At 47.3% G+C, this 27,668-nt stretch overlaps 1 protein-coding gene across 2 annotated transcripts in view; it reads right to left on the bottom strand.

The window, feature by feature from the left end:
• The window catches only part of PHACTR1 (phosphatase and actin regulator 1), a 396,039-nt gene that overhangs the window by 155,855 nt on the left and 212,516 nt on the right, over nt 1–27,668 (bottom strand). Inside the window, exon 1 of one of the 2 annotated variants that reach the window (XM_040432503.1) lies at nt 11,364–11,713. The exons of the other annotated variant lie outside the window; for it this stretch is intronic. Coding sequence (XP_040288437.1) covers nt 11,364–11,613 — 250 coding nt within the window. The 5' untranslated portion in view covers nt 11,614–11,713. Of the gene's footprint in view, nt 1–11,363; nt 11,714–27,668 lie in introns of those variants that run through there. 2 annotated transcript variants of the gene reach the window in all.

Genomic DNA, 27,668 nt, shown 5'->3' with positions numbered 1-27,668 from the left:
GTATAGGCTCGAAAGCCTACTACCAATTAAGCATATTAGGTGATGTGCATCTCTGTAATGAGAAGGGGTGTGGTCTAATGACATCAACACCCTATATTAGGTGTGCATAATTATTAGGCAACTTCCTTTCCTTTGGCAAAATGGGTCAAAAGAAGGACTTGACAGGCTCAGAAAAGTCAAAAATAGTGAGATATCTTGCAGAGGGATGCAGCACTCTTAAAATTGCAAAGCTTCTGAAGCGTGATCATCGAACAATCAAGCGTTTCATTCAAAATAGTCAACAGGGTCGCAAGAAGCGTGTGGAAAAACCAAGGCGCAAAATAACTGCCCATGAACTGAGAAAAGTCAAGCGTGCAGCTGCCAAGATGCCACTTGCCACCAGTTTGGCCATATTTCAGAGCTGCAACATCACTGGAGTGCCCAAAAGCACAAGGTGTGCAATACTCAGAGACATGGCCAAGGTAAGAAAGGCTGAAAGACGACCACCACTGAACAAGACACACAAGCTGAAACGTCAAGACTGGGCCAAGAAATATCTCAAGACTGATTTTTCTAAGGTTTTATGGACTGATGAAATGAGAGTGAGTCTTGATGGGCCAGATGGATGGGCCCGTGGCTGGATTGGTAAAGGGCAGAGAGCTCCAGTCCGACTCAGACGCCAGCAAGGTGGAGGTGGAGTACTGGTTTGGGCTAGTATCATCAAAGATGAGCTTGTGGGGCCTTTTCGGGTTGAGGATGGCGTCAAGCTCAACTCCCAGTCCTACTGCCAGTTTCTGGAAGACAACTTCTTCAAGCAGTGGTACAGGAAGAAGTCTATATCCTTCAAGAAAAACATGATTTTCATGCAGGGCAATGCTCCATCACACGCGTCCAAGTACTCCACAGCGTGGCTGGCAAGAAAGGGTATAAAAGAAGAAAATCTAATGACATGGCCTCCTTGTTCACCTGATCTGAACCCCATTGAGAACCTGTGGTCCATCATCAAATGTGAGATTTACAAGGAGGGAAAACAGTACACCTCTCTGAACAGTGTCTGGGAGGCTGTGGTTGCTGCTGCACACAATGTTGATGGTGAACAGATCAAAACACTGACAGAATCCATGGATGGCAGGCTTTTGAGTGTCCTTGCAACGAAAGGTGGCTATATTGGTCACTGATTTGGTTTTGTTTTTGAATGTCAGAAATGTATATTTGTGAATGTTGAGATGTTATAATGGTTTCACTGGTAAAAATAAATAATTGAAATGGGTATATATTTGTTTTTTGTTAAGTTGCCTAATAATTATGCACAGTAATAGTCACCTGCACACACAGATATCCCCCTAAAATAGCTAAAACTAAAAACAAACTAAAAACTACTTCCAAAAATATTCAGCTTTGATATTAATGAGTTTTTTGGGTTCATTGAGAACATGGTTGTTGTTCAATAATAAAATTAATCCTCAAAAATACAACTTGCCTAATAATTCTGCACTCCCTGTAGTTGTGGTTCACCTGATTAAAATCCTGCTTTTCTTTTGTTGATCCGAGGCTCCGTTCCCGAGTTTTGATACTTTTCCTTAATATGCAAATTGGTCCTTTAGTGCAATGAGGGCATCTCCATTGCTCTTGTTACACCCAAGCTCCGCTCCTTTCTGTGGCCAGCCCCTCCCTGGCTGCTTTGCCACTGCCTGGCCCTGTCAAGTTTTCTTTCATAAAGGAAAGATGTCACTGGAACAAGCTCGTAATCTAGGGACAAGTGCATGTTACAGAAGCCCAACCATCTCTGAGCTCAAGGGCACAGATGTACCCAGTCACAGCCTCCCGAATAATCAAGTCCTCTGTGATTCTTCTCAGTCCTTCAGGAGAGGTGAGAGGGACAAACATGACTCATCACCCTATAATGCTACTTTCACACTAGCGTTAATACTAGCCCCTATAACGGATCTCAATACCGGAAAAAAACGCTTCCGTTTTGTCCCCATTCATTGTCAATGGGGACAAAACGTAACTGAACAGAACGGAATGCTCCAAAATGCATTCCGTTCTGTTCTCATACCAGAGCTGCGGTTTGCTTTCCGCCATGGGATGCGGAGCAAGATGGATCCGTCATGACCCACAATGCAAGTCAATGGGGACAGGTCCGTTTTCTCAGACACAATAGAAAACGGATCTGTCCCCCATTGACTTTCAATGGAGTTCATGACAGATCAGTCTTGGCTATGTTAGAGATAATACAACCGGATCAGTTAAAAACGGATGCAGATGGTTGTATTATCAACAGAAGGGTTTTTGCTGAACCCTGATGGATCCAGCAAAAACGGTAGCCTAACACAGTGGTCTGCAACCCCCAACTGGTGACTCTACAACTCCCTGCATGCCCCGATAACCAGTGAGACTTTAAAGGATTGTGCCACAAAAAATATTCTACATTTGCCAAACCAGCACCGGGATCTGAATACTTTTGTAATTGCTTGCAATTAAAAATTTATCATAGCCTCTCGGGTATTCAAATGTATCTGTACAGCGCCACCTGCTGTTTGTTCTTTTGCTCATTTCTTGTCCACCTCACTTAGGTGGTCGCACATGCTCAGTTTAAATCTTCAACTCTGTTAGAAGCTGTGACAGTTACATGAAAACAGCTACTGCAGAAAAGGTATGCCCCCTGAGAAAGGACATGCCCCCCCTAGCTGCCAGTCTGAAATAAATCTAACAGAACAATTGGAGCAATGAATGGGAAGAACTCTGGTTCCATTTGAAAGAGACTGTCATGTACTATATGATGCAGGGCTGTGGAGTCGGTAGATAAATGGTCCGACTCCGACTCCTCAGTTTTTGGTACTTCTGACTCCGACTCCGACTCCCCGACTTCTCTGTATTTAATATGAAAATGTATTTTTTACATTCCTTGAAGGAAAGAAAGGCAACATACATGTCATTACCACAGAACTACTGGCTAGGAAGCTGCTGCCTTCTCCTTTGTGTGCTGATCTTCTGCTGAAGATAGGGCAGTGGGGGGATCCAGGAAGGGGCATTTATTGCAAAACCTGATTTCCCCAGTAGAATCCCATAGTCATGTTTAAAGTTTAAGCTAACAATCTGAGTGTACATGGTTTTATAGCCTTAGCTGAATGACAGCAGTTTTTCAAATGGTTTACAGCTTCAGTCTTGAGCTATTGACTATCCATTCCCTTCACTTATACAAGTGTCTAGTCCTGCAAAAAACATATTTCCTTAATCAGTTATCAGTGAGAGGCGAGGTTAACCATGGACGCTGCGTTCCCTGTAACAGCGGAACACAACACAATGGAAAGTATAAGTATTGCCGCTCCTTAACTGTGCTTTGCGTGCCATATAGTGAAGCATGTGAAAAGCATGCTTCTTCATGGTCACTTAACGTGTTCGTTTTGCGGTAACGTGACGCACTGCATGCATTGGCCTTGGCCTTTATTCTTACAGTAGAGAAGTACCGTATTATTCGCAAAAGTGAGGGAAAAATAGCAGTGCGTCTTATGGGGGCGAATGCTGCGACCGTCCGGTGAATAGGCTGAGAGGGAGGAGGGGCTGGGGGCCGGCATCTGTTTCTGTAATGGCAGCGGGGCCCGGTGCAGTCACTATTCTACTACACCGGGCCCCGCTCACTGTAGTATACGGTAATCATATCTAACTTGTGGGTATTGTTAAAGTATTCCAATCATCTTAAATCTAGCGCTCTACTACTTACTACTAACTTCTTGGCAGTCAGGAGGCCGGGTGGGCGCTCGTAGCGTAGCTCACTACGTCACGCGCCTGCTCCGCCCACTTTATGAATGAAGCAGGCATCGGGCCCCGCTGCCATTACAGAAACAGATGCCGGCCCCCATTCACTACACAGGGACACTGTTATGGGGGGGGGATCTGTGGATGACACATAAGATAAAATGCTATATATGTGCCATCCACAGATGCCCCCATAACAGTGCCATCCACAGATGCCCCCATAACAGTGCCATCCACAGATGCCCCCATAACAGTGCCATCCACAGATGCCCCCATAACAGTGCCATCCACAGATGCCCCCATAACAGTGCCATCCACAGATGCCCCCATAACAGTGCCATCCACATATGCCCCCATAACAGTGCCATCCACATATGCCCCCATAACAGTGCCATCCACATATGCCCCCATAACAGTGCCACCCACAGATGCCCCCATAACAGTGCCACCCACAGATGCCCCCATAACAGTGCCATCCACAGATGCCCCCACAATGATCTCCCATAACAGTGCCATCCACATATGCCCCCATAACAGTGCCATCCACAGATGCCCCCATAACAGTGCCATCCACAGATGCCCCCATAACAGTGCCATCCACAGATGCCCCCATAACAGTGCCATCCAGAGATGCCCCCATAACAGTGCCATCCACAGATGCCCCCATAACAGTGCCATCCACAGATGCCCCCATAACAGTGCCATCCACAGATGCCCCCATAACAGTGCCATCCACATATGCCCCCATAACAGTGCCATCCACATATGCCCCCATAACAGTGCCATCCACATATGCCCCCATAACAGTGCCATCCACATATGCCCCCATAACAGTGCCATCCACATATGCCCCCATAACAGTGCCATCCACATATGCCCCCATAACAGTGCCACCCACATATGCCCCCATAACAGTGCCACCCACAGATGCCCCCATAACAGTGCCATCCACAGATGCCCCCATAACAGTGCCATCCACATATGCCCCATAACAGTGCCATCCACAGATGCCCCCATAACAGTGCCATCCACAGATGCCCCCATAACAGTGCCATCCACATATGCCCCCATAACAGTGCCACCCACAGATGCCCCCATAACAGTGCCACCCACAGATGCCCCCATAACAGTGCCATCCACAGATGCCCCCACAATGATCTCCCATAACAGTGCCATCCACATATGCCCCCATAACAGTGCCATCCACAGATGCCCCCATAACAGTGCCATCCACATATGCCCCCATAACAGTGCCATCCACATATGCCCCCATAACAGTGCCACCCACAGATGCCCCCATAACAGTGCCATCCACAGATGCCCCCATAACAGTGCCATCCACAGATGCCCCCATAACAGTGCCATCCACAGATCCCCCATAATAGTGTCATCCACAGACCACCATTAGTTCAAAACCCACCAAAAGCACACCTTTTGGTTAAAAATATTTTTTTTCTTATTTTCCTCCTCAAAAACCTAGATGCGTCTTACTCCGACTCCAGGTACAAAAATTGCCTCTGACTCAGACTCCTCGACACCGACTCCACAGCCCTGATATGATGTTTGATTTTCATTTTTTACATGTCATGGCATAACCCCTTTAACGTGCCTGAGCTGCAATACCAAGCACAGCCGATGTAAAATATATGATGCTGTGCTTGGTAAGGTGTTAGGAGGCCGCGGTGCTCTTCAAAAAGCTGATTGGCGCAGGTGCCGGGAGTCACATCCCCACCGATCAGAAGATAAGCCATCAGTATCAAAATCCTGGGCAACCTAAACACGTCTATGGTGCAGAACAACACAGACATTGCAATCTAGTGCGGCTTTGGGGAAACTCATACCATTCACACATCACCCAAAAACATGTAAACGAAGAACAAAAGTGCAATATTTCACATTCATTCCTACTGTAAAGTGAGACGCATGGAAAGTTACACAAGGCGAGCTGCCTCATGGGATCTGAGGGTCTGTAATGAAACGTACAGTATGCCATGGAAAACAATGGGGGGCAGATTCTCATAGCTGCATTTTCGCCTCTGTCTTATTTTTCTTTGTTACACACAAGAACAGGTCACTTTATGGCACACGAAGAAACATTTTCTATTAATTTAGGAGATTTGTGGAGTGAGGTGACCCACAAGGAGATAATGGATAATAAACGGATGTCAGATATTTAATCACCTCCTGACATGTCCGTTTCAGAACACGCTTGCATTCATCACGTTTTCTTAAAAATCTTCAATGTGCTGTCCCTCTGTAATTCCACTTAGAAATGTATGAAAACATTGACATCTGGGTATTACCATTTATGGCGCTTGTCCCTATATACTGACAATGTCCAATCAATATTGAGAGTGTCCGTTTATGTCGGGACACATCCTGTACACATGGAATAAGAGGATCGGGAGAGATAGCTGCATATGTACTGGAGGATCGGGAGAGATAACGGCATATGTACAGTAGGATCGGGAGAGATAACGGCATATGTACTGGAGGATCGGGAGAGATAGCTGCATATGTACAGGACGATCGGGAGAGATAGCTGCATATGTACGGGAGGATCGGGAGAGATAGCTGCATATGTACGGGAGGATCGGGAGAGATAGCTGCATATGTACGGGAGGATTGGGAGAGATAGCTGCATATGTACAGGACGATCGGGAGAGATAGCTGCATATGTACGGGAGGATTGGGAGAGATAGCTGCATATGTACGGGAGGATTGGGAGAGATAGCTGCATATGTACAGGACGATCAGGAGAGATAGCTGCATATGTACAGGACGATCGGGAGAGATAGCTGCATATGTACAGGACGATCGGGAGAGATAGCTGCATATGTACAGGACGATCGGGAGAGATAGCTGCATATGTACGGGAGGATCGGGAGAGATAGCTGCATATGTACTGGACGATCGGGAGAGATAGCTGCATATGTATGGGAGGATAAGGGAGGATCGGGAGAGATAGCTGCATATGTACGGGAGGATTGGGAGAGATAGCTGCATATGTACAGGACGATCAGGAGAGATAGCTGCATATGTACAGGAGGATCGGGAGAGATAACGGCATATGTACTGGAGGATCGGGAGAGATAGCTGCATATGTACAGGAGGATCGGGAGAGATAGCTGCATATGTACAGGAGGATCGGGAGAGATAGCTGCATATGTACGGGAGGATTGGGAGAGATAGCTGCATATGTACAGGAGGATCGGGAGAGATAGCTGCATATGTATGGGAGGATAAGGGAGGATCGGGAGAGATAGCTGCATATGTACGGAAGGATCGGTAGAGATAACTGCATATGTACCAGAGAACCAGGAGAGATAGCTGCATATGCACGGGAGGATCGAAAGAGATAGCTACATATGTACGGGTGGATTGGGAAAGACAGCTGCATATGCACGGGAGGATCGAAAGAGATAGCTACATATGTAAGGGAGGATCGGGAGAGATAGCTGAATATGTAAAAGAGGATTGGGAGTGAAAGCTGCACATATACGGGAGGATCAGAAGAGATATGAGGAGGCTGATGCTCCAAACTGTATCGGATGTCAGATATTTAATCACTTCCTGACATGTCAGTTTCAGAACACGCTTGCATTCATCACGTTTTCTTAAAAATCTTCAATGTGCTGTCCCTCTGTAATTCCACTTAGAAATGTATGAAAACATTGACATCTGGGTATTACCATTTATGGCGCTTGTCCCTATATACTGACAATGTCCAATCAATATTGCGAGTGTCAGTTTATGTCGGGACACATCCTGTACACATGGAATATGAGAATGCCTAGTTGTGAAGTTATCCATGCAGAGCACTAGGAAAGGGTGCTCCAGCATTGGTATTTCCCGAATGGGAGAATGTGGAGAGATAGCTGTATATGTAGTTGTACAGGTGGAACGGGAGAGATAGCTGCATATCTACGGGAGGATTGGGAGAGGTGGCTGCATATGTACGGGAGGATTGGGAGAGATAGCTGCATATGTATCGGAGGATCGGGAGAGATAGCTGCATATGTATCGGAGGATCGGGAGAGATAGCTGCATATGTACGGGAGGATTGGGAGAGATAACGGCATATGTACAGTAGGATCGGGAGAGATAACGGCATATGTACTGGAGGATCGGGAGAGATAGCTGCATATGTACAGGAGGATCGGGAGAGATAACGGCATATGTACAGGAGGATCGGGAGAGATAGCTGCATATGTACAGGACGATTGGTACAGACAGTTTCATTTGTGTGGTGTTCGGTTGACAACTATCTTATAATATGGCTTGCTTAAAGAGGTACGATATGCTCCCAATGATGGCTAGGATAAGCCCCCAAATGTCTGATATACTTAGGATGGAGCCCGCAAAGTGGCGGAGGATGCACTGCACATGTGTAGCCACCCTCCATTTATTTCTATGGGACTGCTGAAAATAACCCGGCACTGGCTTCCCATTGATTTCAATGGGATTTCCGAAAATAACCAAGTGCGCCACTCGGCTTTTTTGAACACTCTCATAGAAATCAATGGAGGGCGGCCCTGTAGCACTTTGCGGGCTCTGCTGTAAATATAGGGATCCACAACTATCAGACATTGGGGCCATATCTTAGTGATATGCCCCCAATGTTTAAGATGGGAATACCCCTTTAAGAATAGGTCATCAATGTCATCCATTTCACAAAATCCTTGTGTACACCCCTATTCGCAAAGTTTTATGGGTGTAAAGACCTGAACTTACAGGCTGAGCATCGGGGTAGGTCATCACTAACAAGCGTTCATAGGAATGCTCATTAGCAATAATCTTCTGGTGTAAAGGTGCCACCTAGGAAAATATATTTATGACTTATCCTCAGGATAGGTCATCAATATCAGATCCGCGGGTGTGTGACACCCCAGCCCCTCACTGATGAACTGTTAGAAGAGACCTTGAGTGCAGCAGCCTCTTCCCAGGCCAGTGACATCACAGTACATCAGTCTCAGTCCAATTCAAGTCAATGGAGCTAAGGTGCAATACCAAGCACTGCCACTATTCGATGTACGGCGCTGTCCTTGGAAAGATGCTGGAAGCCTATATCATTCACCAGAGTCCCAGTCAACGCCGTGGCTCCCTGAAACAGCTGATCACAGGGGTGTCAAGACTCGGACCCCATGCCCCATACCCCTCCGATTTTCCCACAAGACTCATTTATTCCAGTGACAATGATCCACAACATACGGACGACATCTGTGTTTGGTGCGTTTAAAAACCTGTCTATGTTTACCAGCCAGGAAGACTGACAAGTTTCAGAAAGAGCCCCTAATTCTTCATGCACACAGTCATATGACACCATTTTGTATGGAGCAGTAATAGGTCACCCACTGAGGTGCATAGGGCCGTCCTGTACTGCTGTCTACCGTACCTCCGATTTCGTACGAATTAGACATTACAAACAAGGCGTGTTTCATATCATGCTGTGTGCGGCGGAGGTGTATCTCTGGAGCCACAAGGGATTCTGTGGGACGCCATACAGCCTCCTGCACAGGGCTCGGCCTAACATACGTCGTGCCCCAGTCTCAGCACCTTTAGACAAACCAGTACAATGTAAAACATATCCATATCTGCTGATATCCAGCCCATCCAGATTCACATCTGTCACCAGTTTTATGTTCTCCTGTCAGCAGAAGTTGGTGGCAGAGACCCTGACCAGTCATTTCCTTGATGGTGAGAAGCTCCAGGGTGATCCTACTGCTGGAATCCGCTCAATGCAAGGCGCGTGCGCCGCAGTCCTCATAATTAACCCGCGGATGATTGACAGCTTTCTTCCCATACTATTGGGACCCCCAAGCCCCATGCCTTGAGCAGATTCCAGCACTCTGCTTCTCCCGGAGCTGCTCCATCAAGATCTTAAAGATCGGACCTCGATTAATATGCCGCACGGGACAAGAGCGAACTCCAGGACAATGTAAAGGAATCCCAGCGGACCAAAGTTTCTTCAATCAATATTCTTTGTATTTATTCCATAAGTGGGTACAATAAAGGACGCGTTTCGGCCCGTCCAGCCTTCATCAGCAAGCATTGTCCTTAAAGGGTTTCTATCACCAGATTTACCCTATTAAGCGAGCTGACGTTAGCGATGTGCTAATGTCAGCTAAACCTAACTAGCCTATTTTATCCGTGCCGCTGTTACGCCAGAAATTTTACTTTTATAATATGCTAATTAGCCTCTATTAGCGGGGGGGGGGGGGCGTTGTTCCTGCTCCTAGAGGCTCCGCTCTCCCACCTTTGTCGCCTCCCTCCAAGTCCTGATTGACAGGGCCCGGCAGCGTTCGCATCGGTCTACCAGCCCTGTGCTCTGGTGAAATCAGTATTCAGCGCAGGCGCAGTGAGGAAGTTGGCAGCCTGCAAGCGTCTTTCTCTCACCGCGCCTGCACCGAATGCTGAACGGCGCGAGATTTCACCAGAGCACAGGGCTGGCAGACCGATGCGAGCGCTGCCGGGCCCTGTCAATCAGGGAGGGAGGCGATAAAGGTTGGAGAGCGGAGCCTCTAGGAGCAGGAACAACGTCGCCTAGAGGCTAATTAGCATATTATAAAAGTTAGATTTCTGGCGTAACGGGGGCATAGATAAAAGTAGGAATAGGCATCGCTAATGTCAGCTAGCTTAATAGGGTTAAATCTGGTGACAGAATCCCTTTAAGAAAACAACAAAAATAGTAAGTGACCTGGCGTTTTCATCAGGGTCGCTCTTTCCGGAGCATATTACTGGTGACGGCAGATATGTCGCCTGCAGGAATACGTGAAGCCTGTACTTCACTTCATGGTCACATCTGTGGCAATGTCTATTAGATTTCCTCCAAGCAATAATAAGAGCGCAATACCGATTATCTGCACCTATCTGATCAGTGGATCCACGGCATGGAGCTGGATGACAGTGTGGACCACTGGTGGTGACCATCTAGAAGCAGATCCTGCAGGCGTCATCTACTCTGCAGAGGGAATTAAGCCTTCAAGTTGCTGCTTTGTAAGAAATCAATGGTTGTGGTGTAGTCTTCCCTTCCCAGCATTGTGGGGGATACGAGAGGCCAGGAAGCCACTCCATCACCCACCTCCAGACCCCGAGGTGATAGAGGTGTGCCCCCCACACCTAGCACACCACCGGTGACCTTCAAATCTCACCCCCCACCAAGCGACCAACCAACAAGGAGGAAAACATAGGACTTAGTCATTGTGGACCTAAGAGACAGTACTGCAAGATATCTGTCTATATCATACCACGACCTATCTATTCTATATATATTTATCTACCTAAGATCTCTATCTAATATCCATATATCTAATATCGATCCAGCTATGTAATATCTATCTCTATTTTCTCTCTCATCCCCACATCCTGGAAACTTCCAGAGGACGGAGTTGTCCCCGCTCTGACCACTGGGCGGCGCACGTGCGGCTCCGGGGCAGGGGTGGAGAGGTGACAGGCTCTCGGTGACTCGGGGCCCTGCATTGGGCTGTGATGGGGTAAATGTCACCTCAGAAGGATACGAGTGACCGGACACGGCCGCCGGGCGTTACGCCATGTCACTGTTTGCCCCCCGCTCCGTGTGGCGGTCACCATCCCCCCTGTGTAATACGAGGGTCTCCCGCACTCACCTTCCTCCCCGCGGCTGCAGTTGCTGCATATGTGCTTGATCTCCTTCCCGATGTGACAGTGGATGACAAAGGACACGTTGTTGTTGTTGGTGGGCTCCTTCAGCGGCCTCATCCTCACCAAATAGAAGGCTTTCTTCCGGTGCTTGTCGCCCCCGCCGGTGCCAGGCGGCACGGAGCCCTCCCTGCAGCCGAACGAGGGCAGAGAGAACATCCTGGGCTGCCTGCTGGTGTAGTGTGTGAGAGCCGCCATCCGATTCCGTCCCCTCAGCAGTCACCTCACACAAGTCTCAGGGAGGCAGCAGGGGGAGGAGAGCGACCTCTGCTAACTGCTTCCACCCACCGGGCACAGGAGAAGCCCCCATCTCAGCAGCGCCTCCTGCCCGCTCCTCTCATTACACAGGGGCACCACAGCATAGCAAGGCTCACTGGGGCATCATTACTCTTACCCCTTCCAGACAGGGGGGGGGGGTGGAGAGAGCATCATTACTCTTAACCCCTTCCAGACAGGGGGGTGGAGAGAGCATCTTTACTCTTAACCCCTTCCAGACAGGGGGGTGGAGAGAGCATCATTTCTCTTAACCCCTTCCAGACAGGGGGGATGGAGAGAGCATCATTTCTCTTAACCCCTTCCAGACAGGGGGGGTGGAGAGAGCATCATTACTCTTAACCCCTTCCAGACAGGGGGGATGGAGAGAGCATCATTACTCTTAACCCCTTCCAGACAGGGGGGTGGAGAGAGCATCATTTCTCTTAACCCCTTCCAGACAGGGGGGATGGAGAGAGCATCATTTCTCTTAACCCCTTCCAGACAGGGGGGGTGGAGAGAGCATCATTTCTCTTACCCCTTCCAGACAGGGGGGGTGGAGAGAGCATCATTTCTCTTAACCCCTTCCAGACAGGGGGGGTGGAGAGAGCATCATTACTCTTACCCCTTCCAGACAGGGGGGATGGAGAGAGCATCATTTCTCTTAACCCCTTCCAGACAGGGGGGATGGAGAGAGCATCATTACTCTTAACCCCTTCCAGACAGGGGGATGGAGAGAGCATCATTTCTCTTAACCCCTTCCAGACAGGGGGGGGGGGGGAGGGGGTGGAGAGAGCATCATTTCTCTTAACCCCTTCCAGACAGGGGGGGATGGAGAGAGCATCATTTCTCTTAACCCCTTCCAGACAGGGGGGGTGGAGAGAGCATCATTTCTCTTAACCCCTTCCAGACAGGGGGCATGGAGAGAGCATCATTTCTCTTAACCCCTTCCAGACAGGGGGGATGGAGAGAGCATCATTTCTCTTAACCCCTTCCAGACAGGGGGGGTGGAGAGAGCATCATTTCTCTTAACCCCTTCCAGACAGGGGGGTGGAGAGAGCATCATTTCTCTTAACCCCTTCCAGACAGGGGGGATGGAGAGAGCATCATTTCTCTTAACCCCTTCCAGACAGGGGGGGTGGAGAGAGCATCATTACTCTTACCCCTTCCAGACAGGGGGGGGAGGGGGTGGAGAGAGCATCATTTCTCTTAACCCCTTCCAGACAGGGGGGATGGAGAGAGCATCATTTCTCTTAACCCCTTCCAGACAGGGGGGATGGAGAGAGCATCATTACTCTTAACCCCTTCCAGACAGGGGGGATGGAGAGAGCATCATTTCTCTTAACCCCTTCCAGACAGGGGGGATGGAGAGAGCATCATTTCTCCTAACCCCTTCCAGACAGGGGGGGATGGAGAGAGCATCATTTCTCTTAACCCCTTCCAGACAGGGGGGGTGGAGAGAGCATCATTTCTCTTAACCCCTTCCAGACAGGGGGGGTGGAGAGAGCATCATTTCTCTTAACCCCTTCCAGACAGGGGGGGTGGAGAGAGCATCATTTCTCTTAACCCCTTCCAGACAGGGGGCATGGAGAGAGCATCATTTCTCTTAACCCCTTCCAGACAGGGGGGATGGAGAGAGCATCATTTCTCTCAACCCCTTCCAGACAGGCACTGGGGGGCATCATTTCTCTTAACCCCTTCCAGACAGGGGGCATGGAGAGAGCATCATTTCTCTTAACCCCTTCCAGACAGGGGGGATGGAGAGAGCATCATTTCTCTTAACCCCTTCCAGACAGGCACTGGGGGGCATCATTTCTCTTAACCCCTTCCAGACAGGCATCGGGGGGCATCATTTCTCCTAACCCCCTCCAGACAAGTTCTCTTAACCCCTTCCAGGCAGTCACTGGGGAGGGCATCATTTCTCTTAACCCCTTCCAGACAGGCATCGGGGGGCATAATTTCTCTTAACCCCTTCCACATAGGCACCAGGGGGCATCATTTCTCTTAATCTCTTAATCCCTTCCAGACAGCCACCGGGGGGGGGGTTGGGGGGTAAAGGCATCATCTGTCTTAACTTCTTCCAGACAAAGACTGGGGGCATCATTTCTCCTAACCCCCTCCAGACAAGTTCTCTTAACCCCTTCCAAGCAGTCACTGGGGGGGGGGGGCATCATTTCCCTTAACCCCTTTCAGACAGAGCCAGTTTTCACCTTCCTGACTGAGCCTAATTGTGCAATCTGACATGTCACTTTCTGTGGTGATAACTTTGAAATGCTTTTACTTATTGTTTTTCTGACATTTCATGCTTGGTTCGCATCACCCTTTAGAATTTACCATTCTTCTGATCCATCTGAAGAAAATTTAAAAAAGCCCAAAAGGGACCCTGTAATAAAACAGGTTGTTATGTAGAAAAACAGATCCTGAGCATCTGTTATACACATTTTGCATCAATTTAGGCTACTTTCACACTTGCGGCAGAGAGATCCGGCAAGCAGTTCCGTCGCCGGAACTGCCTGCCGGATCAGGCAAAACGTATGCCAACTGATGGCATTAGTAAGACTGATCAGGATCCTTATCAGTCTTAAAAATGCCTGATCAGTCGAAAAAATGCATTGAATGCAATCATGTTAATGCTCCGTGTCTCTGCTGTCCGGAGCGGGGCTTGGCTCTCTTCCACGCATCGGATTCCACACACGGCATCCGCTCATGTGAAAGAGCCCCTAGGGCCCATTCACACAACCGTACTTTTCGTTACATTCATTTCAGTGGGGCCACTGTGTGCTGTCCGCTTCCACTCTGCGATCCCGCAAGAAAGAACATGTTCTATTCTTGTCCGTTTTGTGGACAAGAAAAGGCATTTCTAACATAGGGCAGGTCCTTCACATCCACAAAATGCAGAACACACATGGCCGGTATGTGTGTTTTGCGGATCTATAATATGCGGTCTGCAAAAACGGATACGGTTGTGTGAATGAGCCCTTACTATAATGCATGCACAAATGTGGCATATCAATTTTTCCACAGATATGCCATTTCAGCGCCCAATGTCCAGCGTATGCAAGTGTGCAAAGTCAGCCCCCTATTATTATGCTGTGCTTCCTGGTTTTAGAAACACCCCACATGAGGCCCTAATCTTTTGCCTGGTCTTACAACAGGGCTCAGGAGTATAAGAGCACCATATGTAGCCCAATGTGGTGCTGACAACTGTAGGGGCTCTGGGGGTGAAACAATAAATAAAACCCCAAGGAGTGACCCTATTTTGGAAACGTCACATGAAAAAAAATAATTAGATGCTGCTTGAAATGAATGGGGAACCCAAAAAAGGGGCTTCAAATAAGGTCTGGATCGCTGGTACAATGCGCTGCCATACATTAGTTTTAGGGTCCATTCACACGTCCGCAAAACGGGTCTGCATCCAACCCATTCATTTTCAATGGGGCTGGAATATGCTGTTCGCATCCGCATTTGCGGATCCGCACTTCCGTTCCGCAAAAAAATCTAACATGTCCTAATGTTGTCTGCAATTGCGGACAAGAAAAGGCATTTTCTATGAGCGTGCCGGCGATGTGTGGTCCGCAAAATGCAGAACGCACATTGCTGGTGTCCGTGTTTTGCGGATCCGCAAAACACATACGGATGTGTGAATGGCCTCTTACACTGAGGGCTGGGTCTCATAGACCTCTGTAGCCGGCAGGCCCAGAGGCCTTTATTAATATGCCATCAGTGTCCCAGATAGACCAACCCCTTTAACCACATGATCCCTTATGGAAAGTCAGCAAACCTTTTAATGGTGCATTAAATATGCAAAAAATAAATAAAATATGCTAGGATATGTCCCCATTGTTTTATAGGGGTAAGTCCCACCTCTGTTACCCTCGTCTATCTTGTAAACCGAGCCAGCAAAGTAAAGGAGCGCACATGCGCGGCCACCCTCCATTCATTTCTATAGGCCTGCCGAAAATGGCCAAGCGCTGGCTCGGCTATTTCTGTCAGCCCCAAAGAAATGAATGGGAGTGCACCGAGCTTGTGCGGCCACTGCTTCCATTCACTTCCGATGGAAAATAGTGAGCCGACGCTCCGCTGTTTTTAGCAGCCCCATAGAAATAAATGGAAGGAGGCCGTGCATGCGCAGTGTGCCTTCCTTCACTTTGCCGGCTCAGTTTATGAGATTGGTGCGGGTCCCAGAGGTGAGACCTGCACTTATCAGATAATAGTGGGAATATACTAGTGATATGCCCCCATTGTCTGAGATAGGAATACCCCTTTAACCCCGCACGCACCATAGACTGCTCAAAGTTTCTGCTGGGCGTGCGGCGATTGATGATAACCGTATTGTTCAGCGCTTGTTTGCATCACTGTGTTACACTGGCTGATGTAAAGTATATGAAGGAAGAATGATTGCTACTGCGATCGTTCCTCCCCCATTCAGTTCTACTGATTATTTAGGTAAAAGATGCACTGTTCCACTGACAATCAGGCAATTATCGGGAACATTTGGTTTGTTCCCGATAATTGCCACAAACATTGGTCTGTGTAAAAGGACTTTAAGTTTGAGTCTTCTTATTTTAGAAGGGGAATAACATCAGAAATGTAAGATAGGGCAGATTCCAATGTTCTCACTAAATTCTTAAAATAAATCACATCATTCTTGTGAATTCCATTGTGCATACATGACACATTTTAATATTTCAGGTCACATGGAAAACTGCAGCTTTCTGAAGGAACACATACTGTATGTAGATTATGGGAACACGTCCTATATTCCATGATGTTTCTGTGTTTTGTTTCAGGGTTGATTTGAGAAGTTGTAGGGTCAAAGGTAAAGTGAAAAGTGGTTTATTAAGGTCATTTTATATGTGACCAGGATATTCTGCATCCCTGTCCATACACTGCAATCACAAATACTAGTCCCAGTACTCAGCCGGACTCACAGTTTTCTTTTCTCAGATATGGTCACAGGAGCATAGCCAGTCTGTTGGTATGTGGGAAACATCTAGAATACCTAGAGTAAACCCACTCAAACATGGTGAGAACATACTGTACTTACTCCATGACAAGGGTGGTCGTACTTTATGGGCAACCTTTGGCGCTTCAGAGAGGCACCTTAAAAAGGAGAATACTATTGCCTCCTACTTTGTTTCCAACCTGACTGGCTGAATGCATCTAAAGTGGCATGATGGAGGTGTTCTATGACAAGCTTGGTGGTCAGGTCATTGGGAAGTTAGGAGCATGTTAGCAATGGCTACGCAAGGGTCCCCTGCAGCTTCTATCTGCCCTTGCTCCATGCAGATACTGCCCCAGCTTGGGATCAAATCCAGAACCCCTGAAAGACAACAGTGCTAATTACTTAGCAGAGAGCCATATACAGTATTATGCAAGCATCGGGTATAGCAAATATGCTGACAATCGACTGGAGTGCAGAGAGACAGGGAGTCAGAACCGAGCTGTGGGGAGCAGGCCACTATCTCTTCACAGGTCCTGCTGGCTGGGGAGAGGGATTAAAAAAAATCCCAGGCAACCCCTTTAAGGGCTCCTTAAAGGGGTTTTCTGAGTTTTTTTAAATGATTGTTGGGGGTCCAAAACCTGGGACACCCTGCGATCAGCAGTAGCGCAACGGCCTTCTACAACTTTGCCTAGGCCATGTGATATCACGCTCATTGGTCACATGGCCTAAGCGCAGCCCGATTGAAGTGAATGAGCCTGAGCTGCGATACCAAGCACAGCCGCTATTCAATGTACGGCGCTGCGCTCGGTGAGCAGAGAGAAGGCTGCGGTGCGAGTGCTGGTGCCTTCTCAGAAAATAGACTACCCTTCCCTCCATCACATTGCTGTATATGTGTAGACTTCAGTCTATAGACTTTAAATTAACATCTGTCTGCTGCATTTTTGGACCAAAAAAGAAAAAAACCATCAAAATCACCCGAAAAAATGTCGCCAAAAATGCGGCAAAACATTGTGTGGGAAAATCCATCCTAGAGGTTATGTCTCATCACAGATAACCCCATCCATTTGCTTTGGAGATCAGTTGATCACTACGAGTCTGACTTCTGTGAATGGCAGATTAGGACCACTTGTAGTTCTCCACTCTGTATGGAGGGGGTGCCGAGCAGAGAGCCCCCAAGACATCTATATGCCGTAACATGGGACCTTCTCCTTATGATTCGTGTTAGTCCCACGGTCGGATCCTCAGCTACCATAAATTTATTACCTATCCTTGGTTTGTAATAGATGTTGTTTGTGAACACATAAGGAAACGCTATAAGAAAAAATAACGTGTAGCTTGAAGGACTCGCCTCAAGTTCCTGGCCTCACACTGAACCTGCTTTTATCCATACCAGGAACCTCCAAGAAAAGAAAACCCTATGCAGCCGTCCAGTTATTGTTACTGGCATCCCAGCTATGTCACAGATTAGCTCCAGGAATGTCGAAGTAAACAGAATGTGATTGTAGCAAGCAAATGCTTGGCACATGACATCACAACACTTCCCTCACTGTGAAGGCGGGTACAAAATGTCTTGTCCAGACGGACGGTGGAGGATTGCAAGGAGGTGGATGAAGCCTCTAGACATTGTTTTTTTTTTAAATATTCAAAACACTTTTTTATCCCTACAGTAGAAATGGGATTTAAAGGGGTATTCCAAGATTTGTATACCGATGAGTCATCAGTGATGACCTATCCTCAGGATCTGATCGGTTGGGGGTCCAACACCAATCAGCTGTTTGAGAAGGCATCAAGCGCCGTGGCCGTAATGAGACACGTTCATGTGTTACTTAGCCTAGGAGCAGCTCAGCCCCATTCAAGTCAATGGGTTTGAGCGCGATACCAAGAAAGGCCGCTATACAACGTACAGCACTGTGCTTGGTGAGCAGGGAAAAGACTGCGGCGCTCCTCTTTCTCAAAACAGCTGATCGGCGGGAGTCCTGGGGATAGAGGATAGGTCATCAGTTAAAAAATCCTGGAACACCCCTTTAATATCTCCAGATTATTACAATTCACAGTATATCCATTCTACACAGTTAAATATCGGGACATATCAACTGCTTTATGTTTTCTTCATTGTCAGCAGCCGAATGCCTCTGGCTCAAATATATTAAGAGGTTTTCAAATGGATTTGTTTCAACGCCTGATTAAAAAAATGTTTTCTATTAAAATTGAGTAAAAAAAAAACCCTATCTGAAGTGTCCCTTTAACGCATGACGCATAGCCTTGTTATCATCTCCCCCTTATCTATGATGCGTAACCACTTGACATGACTCAAAGGGGAGCAGGTCACTTCTTCGGCCAGTGATTGGCTGCAGTGGGGTCAAAACAGAACTTTACATCCCAGTGGCTCAGGCCAGAGAGAGAAGTGGGGAGCCAGTACCGGACGTAGGTAAGTGTGCTGCCTTTCGCAGGTCTGCCCAGGAGTTGCACAAGTACTTTTAACTTTTAGACACTCGGATGTGTCACACTTGATGCTCATGTGCGCTGGAGTGAGATGCTCCTAATTTATTATAGGCAGAGGCATCTCTGGCCCGCCATGCACCAGAAACTTGAGATATAATTTACACCAATTTCTGGCATAAATTATAGTAAGGGCTCATTCACACAACCGTATCCATTTTTGCGGACCGCATATTATAGATCCGCAGAGTGGGAGCGGACAGCACACAGTGGCCCCACTGAAATGAATGTAACGAAAAGTACGGTTGTGTAAATGGGCCCTAAGGGCTCTTTCACACGAGCGGATGCCGTGTGTGGAATCCAATGCGTGGAAGAGAGCCAAGCCCCGCTCCGGACAGCAGAGACACGGAGCATTAACATGATTGATGATGCTCCGTGCCTCTCTCTGATCTTTTTACTACAAAATCACGGCAACAACTTTATCTCACTGTGATTTTGTAGTAAAAAGATCAGAGAGAGGCCCGGAGCATCATCAATCATGTTAATGCTCAGTGTCTCTGCTGTCCGGGATGGGGCTTGGCTCTCTTTGACGCAACGGATTACCCGCACGGCATCCGCTTACCCGCACGGCATCCGCTCGTGTGAAAGAGCCTTAAATCTGGCAGGCATCAGAGGCCCCTCCCACTAAGCCCTGCCCACTTTTCTAAATTAGCGAGAAGAGCTAAAAGTTGCAAACTCTGGCGCAAATATGGGATGTGCCATAATCTGCAACTTTTTACCAAAACATTTGTGGCATGAAAGCGTTAAATTTCCCACTCAGTCTATAGATGCTCCAGATTTATCATACGGTCTGAGCTACTGTGATAATTCTGGGGCATTTAAAGACTACCTGTCTAGATGGCTAATGCTATTTGTCCTATTCTGTTCTAATCATACTTACCAACTCTCCTAGAATGATCGGGAGGCTCCTGGACTCCCTGAAGAGTTGGCTGGCATTGCCTCCTGCCACCTCCCGGAGGATAGCTACCCTAATTGTGTGTGGCGCCGAGACTTGAGTCATCAGATGCAGTCCCAGCGCCCATACTCACACTGAGGGGGCACGCAACGGCTTAAAAATAGCGGGGTCTACAGGAGAATGGGACATTACTGACAGATGGCATCAGTGATGAGAACAGGGTACACCATAAAAGAGGCAAGGCATGGTGAAAGGGACATGACTGCGAGCTGCCCACACAACCTCTCAATGGCTTCACACACTGCGGGTCTGTTTGATGATCTAGGACAGGGATGCCCAACTTGTGGCCCTCCAGCTGTTGCAAAACTACAACTCCCAGCATGCCTGGACAGCCTACAGCAAGGCATGGTGGGAGTTGTAGTTTTACAGCAGCTGGAGGGCCGCAGGTTGGGCTTCCCTGCTCTAGGACATGTATTCGTATGTGTTTGGGGGTGAGGGAGAGTTGTTAGGCTGATCTAAGACACTCATTGCTGCTTTAGTGAGGTTTGGTTTTAGCAGCTGAGAGTTTGTACAACTCCATTCACAGTGCATTGTCCATGTCAGCTTACTGCAGCTCCGCTCCCATTCTAGTGAATCCAGCATGGCCACTACAAAGTGTGCCCCGTGGCCGTGCTAGGGCCCGCAATGCACGAACACCCACCGTGGGGCAGCCGACCCATTCACTTGAATGGGTCCACAATACGGCAGTTCCACAAAAATATAGGACATGTTCTATCCTTTTGCAGAATGGAAGTACTGGACGAAAACCCCACGGAAGCACTCCGTAGTGCCTCCATAGGGTTCCGTTCCGCACCATTCCGCATCTCTGGATTTGCGGACCCATTGAAGTGAACGGGTCTGCATCCGTGATGCGGAATGCACACGGAACGGTGCCCCTTTATTGCGGATCTGGCCACGGAGCGCACATGGTCGTGTTCAATAAGCCTGATTCTAAGGATAGGTCAACTCCTCAATATCACTAATCTAGAAAACCCCTTTGACTATTATCTGCAGTAATTCATGAGTGGACCTGCAGATAATGAGTCCAGATTGCTCTTTTATTTTCCGACTGTCACCTGTCCCCTTGCCGTCAGGGTCTAAAGTTGTGATAAAGCACATTGCTGGGACTGGTGTGCATGCGCAGAGAAGCCCTGTCTATTATTTGGGCTCAGCAGTGTAGGACTGTGTATTCTGCTGTAGTTTTGAACGCTGACCGCAGGGGAACTAGGGCAGTAGAAAAATGTAAAATGGCAATCTGGACTCCTTACCTGCAGTACTACTCATAATACTGCAGATAATAGTCCAAGATTGTGGGAACAGATTCCCTGATGACCTATACTGTGTGAGAAGGCAGCGGCGCTCCTGTGACTGGCGCTGCCTTCTCGCAGCTCACCAAGCACAGCGCCGTACATTGTATAGCGGATGTACTTGGTATCCCGCTCAGCCCCATTCACTTCTGGGGCTGAGCTGCTCCTATGCCACGTGACCGATGAACGTGTCGTCACTGGCCTAGGAAAAGCCGAGAGAAGGCAGCGGCGCTCACAGGAACACCGGTACCTTCTCAAAAAGCTGCTTGGAGGTGGTTCCCGGATATCGGACCCTCACCAACCAATATTAAAATCTCAGAAAATCCCTTTAGGTACTGATTTTATTGGCAAGCGATTTTCACAATACCTTATGGGGGAAAACGTAGCTTGGAAATCGCTCTGAAATCTCAGCGTGCAGGGATTAGAAACAAAATCAGTGCAGTGATTTCAGCGCGTTTCATATCGATCTCCGGGAATACTCACTTATCTGCAGCCAGATGGAAGCTACTCAACTCAATGCATTCCCCGGGAACAGCAATTTCAGATTTTTTTTTTTAGCACGGTAAAAATATCTGCTTGTAGCCGCAGCTTAAACCCACTGCATAACATGGAAATATATAAGGACAATACAACTACCCAATGGCCACGGTAGACGTCTATTGCAAAATGAAGAATTTAGCACATTGTATATTTCCATCCAGCATGATCTGATCCCTTGCATTGAGATGCATGATAGTAAATCTACCAGTACAGGATGATCACCAGATATCCAGAATATTGCATGTCTCCAACCTAAATGACCACTGCATGAGAACACAGACACTCCATGTCTCCAATATGATTTGACCTAACCACTGAAATGAATGTAATACACAGCGGCATAACAATAGGTGTTGCTTCGGTCAGATTTAGGAATGGGTCATAATGCGCTAAGCTCCACAGCTAATTTAATTGGATTCTCGCTGTGTGAGACAGCTGCCTGCGCCACCTGCTAATTTACTTAGGAAGTTTTAATTAAAACATTAATAGGTACACTGCATACATCATCTGACCAAACGACGTCCCATTGTTATTTGTCCGCTATGTTATGCATTAGGCGGACATTGCACTGAATAATATACAAATGCACCTAATGTCACATCAGGACAGGGGTGGATTGGCCATAGACCTTACAGGGAAATTTCCCGGTTGGGCTGATGCCCGATACCCATCTCCGCTGCCGGCTGGGTACATAACAAGCTCTAAGTGGTAATTAGCGCTGTGAGAATCAGGTACTCATGTACCTGGCCAGCGACATGCTCTCCTGAATTTAACTATTTCCCGCATCTCACCTCCTCAACATCGTCACCCTAGAGGAGGAGGACAGAAAATGGCAGCTATTGATGGCCAACACAGAGCGACAGCTTTGCGCTAGGATATTGCTGACCTTCCCCTTTTGTTGCCCCGCCTTCTGTCAATTTAGACCCTCCTACAAAATGGGGCCACTTTTAAGTATTTTCTTCCAGGGCCACTTTAGGTTTCCAATCCACCCCTGCATCAGGATAAATACAGCGAAAGAACTGAAATTTCTCCGGGCTCAAGATAAGCCACCAATATCAGACCGGAGGTGATCCAACACTCAACAGCCCCACTGATCAGCAGTGCGGAGTAGAAGCAGAAGCCTCCATACACGGTGTAGTCTCCGACACTGGTTTACTGAAGCTGTACCCTGACATGGCAACTACACAGGGTGTGGAGCTCCGTACACTGTATTTTCCCCAGTGCCGCAGATGCCCCAAAAAAGGGTAATCAGTGGGGATGCTGAGTATCTGAGATTGATGACCTACGCAGAGGATAGGTCTATGTGATAAATGCCATTTACCGAAGTGAGACTACCTGCATGCTGAACTACACGCAGGGGACTAATATATCCCATGGTACACAATAGTGGATTGGCACAACAGTAAGGAATTTTATGGAGAGCAAAGAGGGAAGGTCTCACTCATTAAATGAGGTTATTCGAGAATTAAAGGATAACTGTCATATGTTTTTTTATTTGCTAGATTATTAGAGCTAGGCATGTATACCTGAGTTAGTCTGTCAGTGATTGTCAAAAGATCTGTAATTACCTTATAATAACAGCTTTCATTAATGTCCTCTGTCCCTTTCCACTGCTCTCTTAAAAGACCGTTGCTAGGGCTTGTCTGTCTTCCCTTTAGTGTAAACAGAAGACAGAGGGGCGGTCCTCCACACTGCATGCCTGCATTAGGCTTCAGAGTGAGGAGGCGTGTCTCTCAGTAATCCAATCTGATTGGCTGGCAGGAAGCTGTTGGCTACAACAAGTTTGTATGTGACCTGAGGGAAAGCAGTTTTGGCCTCAGAGAACTGGCAGAGGAGCCATCTTAAGAAGATCCTCATAATGTAGGATTCAAAACAGCCGTAACTAAAGGGAAAACTCAAGGAAAACAGTGGTAATTGAAGAAACTAAAGATTGCTTTATGCATAATGCTGCTGCAGCAGTAACATATGCTAAAATTGATATTTTTTTATGAAAATATGACAGTTATCCTTCAATATTGATGACCTATCCTCAGGATAGGTCATGAATATCCGATTGGCTAGAGTCCAACACATGGGACCCCTGCCAATCAGCTGTTAGAAGAGGTCAGGCACTCCTTGAGCGACACGGCCTCTTCCTAGGCCATTTGACGTCACCATACATAGGTCACATGGCTTAGCTGCAGCTCAGCCGCATTCAAGCCAAAAGAACTTAGCTGCAATACCAAGCACAGCCGCTATACGATGCTTTGCTTGGTAAGTACCCAGGAGGCCACCACGCTCACCGGAGCGCTGCAGCTTCCCGAAACAGCTGATCGATGGGGGTGCCAGGACCCAGACCCCCCAAACAATGTGATATTCATGACTTATCCAGTGGATAGGTCATCAATAGTATGTACCTGGATAACCACTTTAACATTTCAGTTGAAAGCAAAGCACGTATATTGTTGTGGCACAGGGTCCCTCTCCGGTCTATGCCCACCCTCGAGTAGCACAGTCTAGTAAAGTACATATCATCCTAATACAGTACATATCAGTAACAAGACATACATCCATGGTCTAGCTCTTGCGACACTACAGGTCTCAGCCTACCTTGAAATCTAGAACATGCCATAGAATACTGGTAGCACCGATTACTTCTATTATCCTCCAGTACTATGGTACTCCCATTACATGAGGCTAAATTGTTTATACTGGAATGCGTATGGCACATCAGGCTAATGTGGGATGGTTATGCAATTGTATTGTGCTGAGGAAGGTGCAGGTAAAGATCAGTAAGACTTTGCCTGTTAGGCCCCTTTCACACGAGCGAGTTTTCCACGCGGGTGCAATGCGTGAGTTGAACGCATTGCACCCGCACTGAATCCGGACCCATTCACTTCTATGGGGCTGTTCACATGAGCGGTGATTTTCACGCATCACTTGTGCGTTGCGTGAAAATCGCAGCATGCTCTATTTTGTGCGTTTTTCACGCAACGCAGGCCCAATAGAAGTGAACGGGGCTGCGTGAAAATCGCAAGCATCCGCAAGCAAGTGCGGATGCGGTGCAATTTTCACGCACGGTTGCTAGGAGACGATCGGGATGGAGACCCGATCATTATTATTTTCCCTTATAACATGGTTATAAGGGAAAATAATAGCATTCTGAATACAGAATGAATAGTACAATAGCGCTGGAGGGGTTAAAAAAAATATTTTAACTCACCTTAATCCACTTGATCGCGCAGCCCGGCTTCTCTTCTGTCTTCTTTCTTCAGGACCTGGGTAAAGGACCTGTGATGACGTCACTGCGCTCATCACATAGCCTGTCACATGATCCATCACCATGGTAAAAGATCATGTGACGGGCATTGTGATGAGCGCAGTGACGTCATCACAGGTCCTTTACCCAGGTCCTGAAGAAAGAAGACAGAAGAGAAGCCGGGCTGCGCGAAAAAGTGGATTAAGGTGAGTTCAATTATTTTTTATTTTTTTTAACCCCTCCAGCCCTATTGTACTATGCATTCTGTATTAAGAATGCTATTATTTTCCCTTATAACCATGTTCTAAGGGAAAATAATATAATCTACAGAACACCTAACCCAACAACTAACACCTCTTCTGTGAAGAAGTTCAGGTTTGGGTACCAAACATGCCGATTTTTCTCACGCGCGTGCAAAACGCATTACAATGTTTTGCACTTGCGCGGAAAAATCGCGCATTTTCCTGCAACGCACCCGCATCTTATCCGGGCAAAAAACATGATGCCCGTGTGAAAGAGGCCTTACAGTAATAATAGCTGCTTCCTCCTCATACACTAGAACATGGAAGGTATGGAGGGGCAGAGTATGACCGCTATAGGGTATCGAGACACAATCTGATGGCTGCATTCCCACGGAAAAAGAAACCTAAGCAGTGTGGTAATCTTCCACACCCTGACCCGCAAAAAGGCTTCCAAATGAGAACAGCTATGAGTTTCTGGTACATATTATCGTACAATTATAGTAAATTTGCTGGGCAACAGGAGGCCATGCTAGGGAATGGCTACACAGAGTTTTTGGGCGCAACACATGTCAAGCTCTTGTTTCCCGTTCAAGTATTGCAGTGTAGCGGGGCAGTCATAGGGGTTGCAGTTTTCCACGCGGGTGCAATGCGTGACGTGAACGCATAGCACCCGCACTGAATCCTGACCTATTCATTTCAATGGGTCTGTGTACATGAGCGTTGTTTTTCACGCATCAGTTCTGTGTTGCGTGCATGTTCTATATTCTGCGTTTTTCACTCAGCCCTGGCCCCATAGAAATGAAAGTGGCTTCAGTGAAAAACACATTGCATTCGCAAGCAAGTGCGGATGCAATGCGTTTTTCACTGATGGTTGCTAGTTTATTATCACATGCGTGAAAAACGCATCAAAACGCATTGCAACCGCGCGGAAATAAAAAAACTGAACGCAATCGCACACAAAACCGACTGAAATTGCTTGCAAAATGGTGCGAGTTTCACTGAACGCATCTGGAGCCAATCCGTCACGCTCGTGTGAAACAGGCCTTATAGTCAATAGGGTCTGTTCAGCTCCGTTGGTTTCAGTTATGTGCCGAATCCGTTATTTTCCTTGTTCTGCTCCTCTAAGGCTACTTTCACATTAGCATTTTTTGCGGATCAGTCATGGATCTGCAAAAAACGCTTCCGTTACCATAATACAACCACATGCATCCGTCATGAACCGATCCGGTTGTATTATGTCTTATATAGCCAAGACGCCTATTATGTCAGAGAAAACGGATCCGTCCCCATTGACTTACATTGTGTGTGAGGACAGATCCGTCTTGCTCCGCACCACATCGCGGTCAGAAAAACTTTGCTTGCAGCGTTATTCTGTCCGCCATGGGAGCGCAACCAAACGGAACGGAATGCATTCTGGTGCGCTCCGTTTCGTTCAGTTCAGTTTTGTCTCCATTGATAATTAATGGGGACAAAACTGAAGCGTTTTCTTCCGCTATTGAGATCCTATGACGGAATTGAAAACGCTAGTGTGAAAGTAGCCTAACAGAGCAGAAAATAAATAGCACAGATGTGAACATGCCCTAAAAAGTACAGCAGGCAGGACTTTTTCTCCTGTCAAAAATACCGTAACTGATGTGCAAAGGAACGGACACAAAGTGATGCAAACGGATCATAACTAATGCTTAAAATAAACTGGATTCATTTTTGTTTTCCCCTTTTTTTTCTGACAGATCAAAAGAATAGAAACCTCAACGTAGAGGTGAAGTCAGCCGCCCTAGAGGATGAACATGTTTTAGGGCTCATGCACACAACTGTGTTTTTTTCAGTGTGCTATCAGTTTTTTTTTCATGGATTGACCCATTCATTTTTATGGAGCGGTGCACACATCAGGGTTTTTTGTGTATCCCTGTGCCCTATGAGCAGAGCTCAGCACAGGTCCTAATCTTGTCCGTATTCAAGGATCAGAGTAGTCCTTTCTATTGATGGAATGAGAAAAATATGGAATGCACATCCGTACTTTGCAGATCCGTTTATTTATTTTTTTGCGGACCTAAATATGGATGAGACTTTATAAACTGAGCTAATACAAGCAGCCCTCTGTGTCATAAAACAGGGACAAGGAAAGCTTCCATGTGAACAAACTGAGCTCGATCGCGGCATTTCAAGGGTTAAATATACAGGCCGTGAAGAATGATTTTGCCGGCAGCCATTTTCACTAAATAAGATGCGCTACCTGCTAGGGTTTTTTTAATGGACAGACATAGCTGATGCTGCCCTGGGGACCGGAAATGGTTTC

This window comes from Bufo bufo, chromosome 5 (genome assembly GCF_905171765.1).
Source record: "Bufo bufo chromosome 5, aBufBuf1.1, whole genome shotgun sequence".
NCBI lineage: Eukaryota > Metazoa > Chordata > Amphibia > Anura > Bufonidae > Bufo > Bufo bufo.
This window is presented reverse-complemented; position numbering and strand designations above follow the sequence as displayed.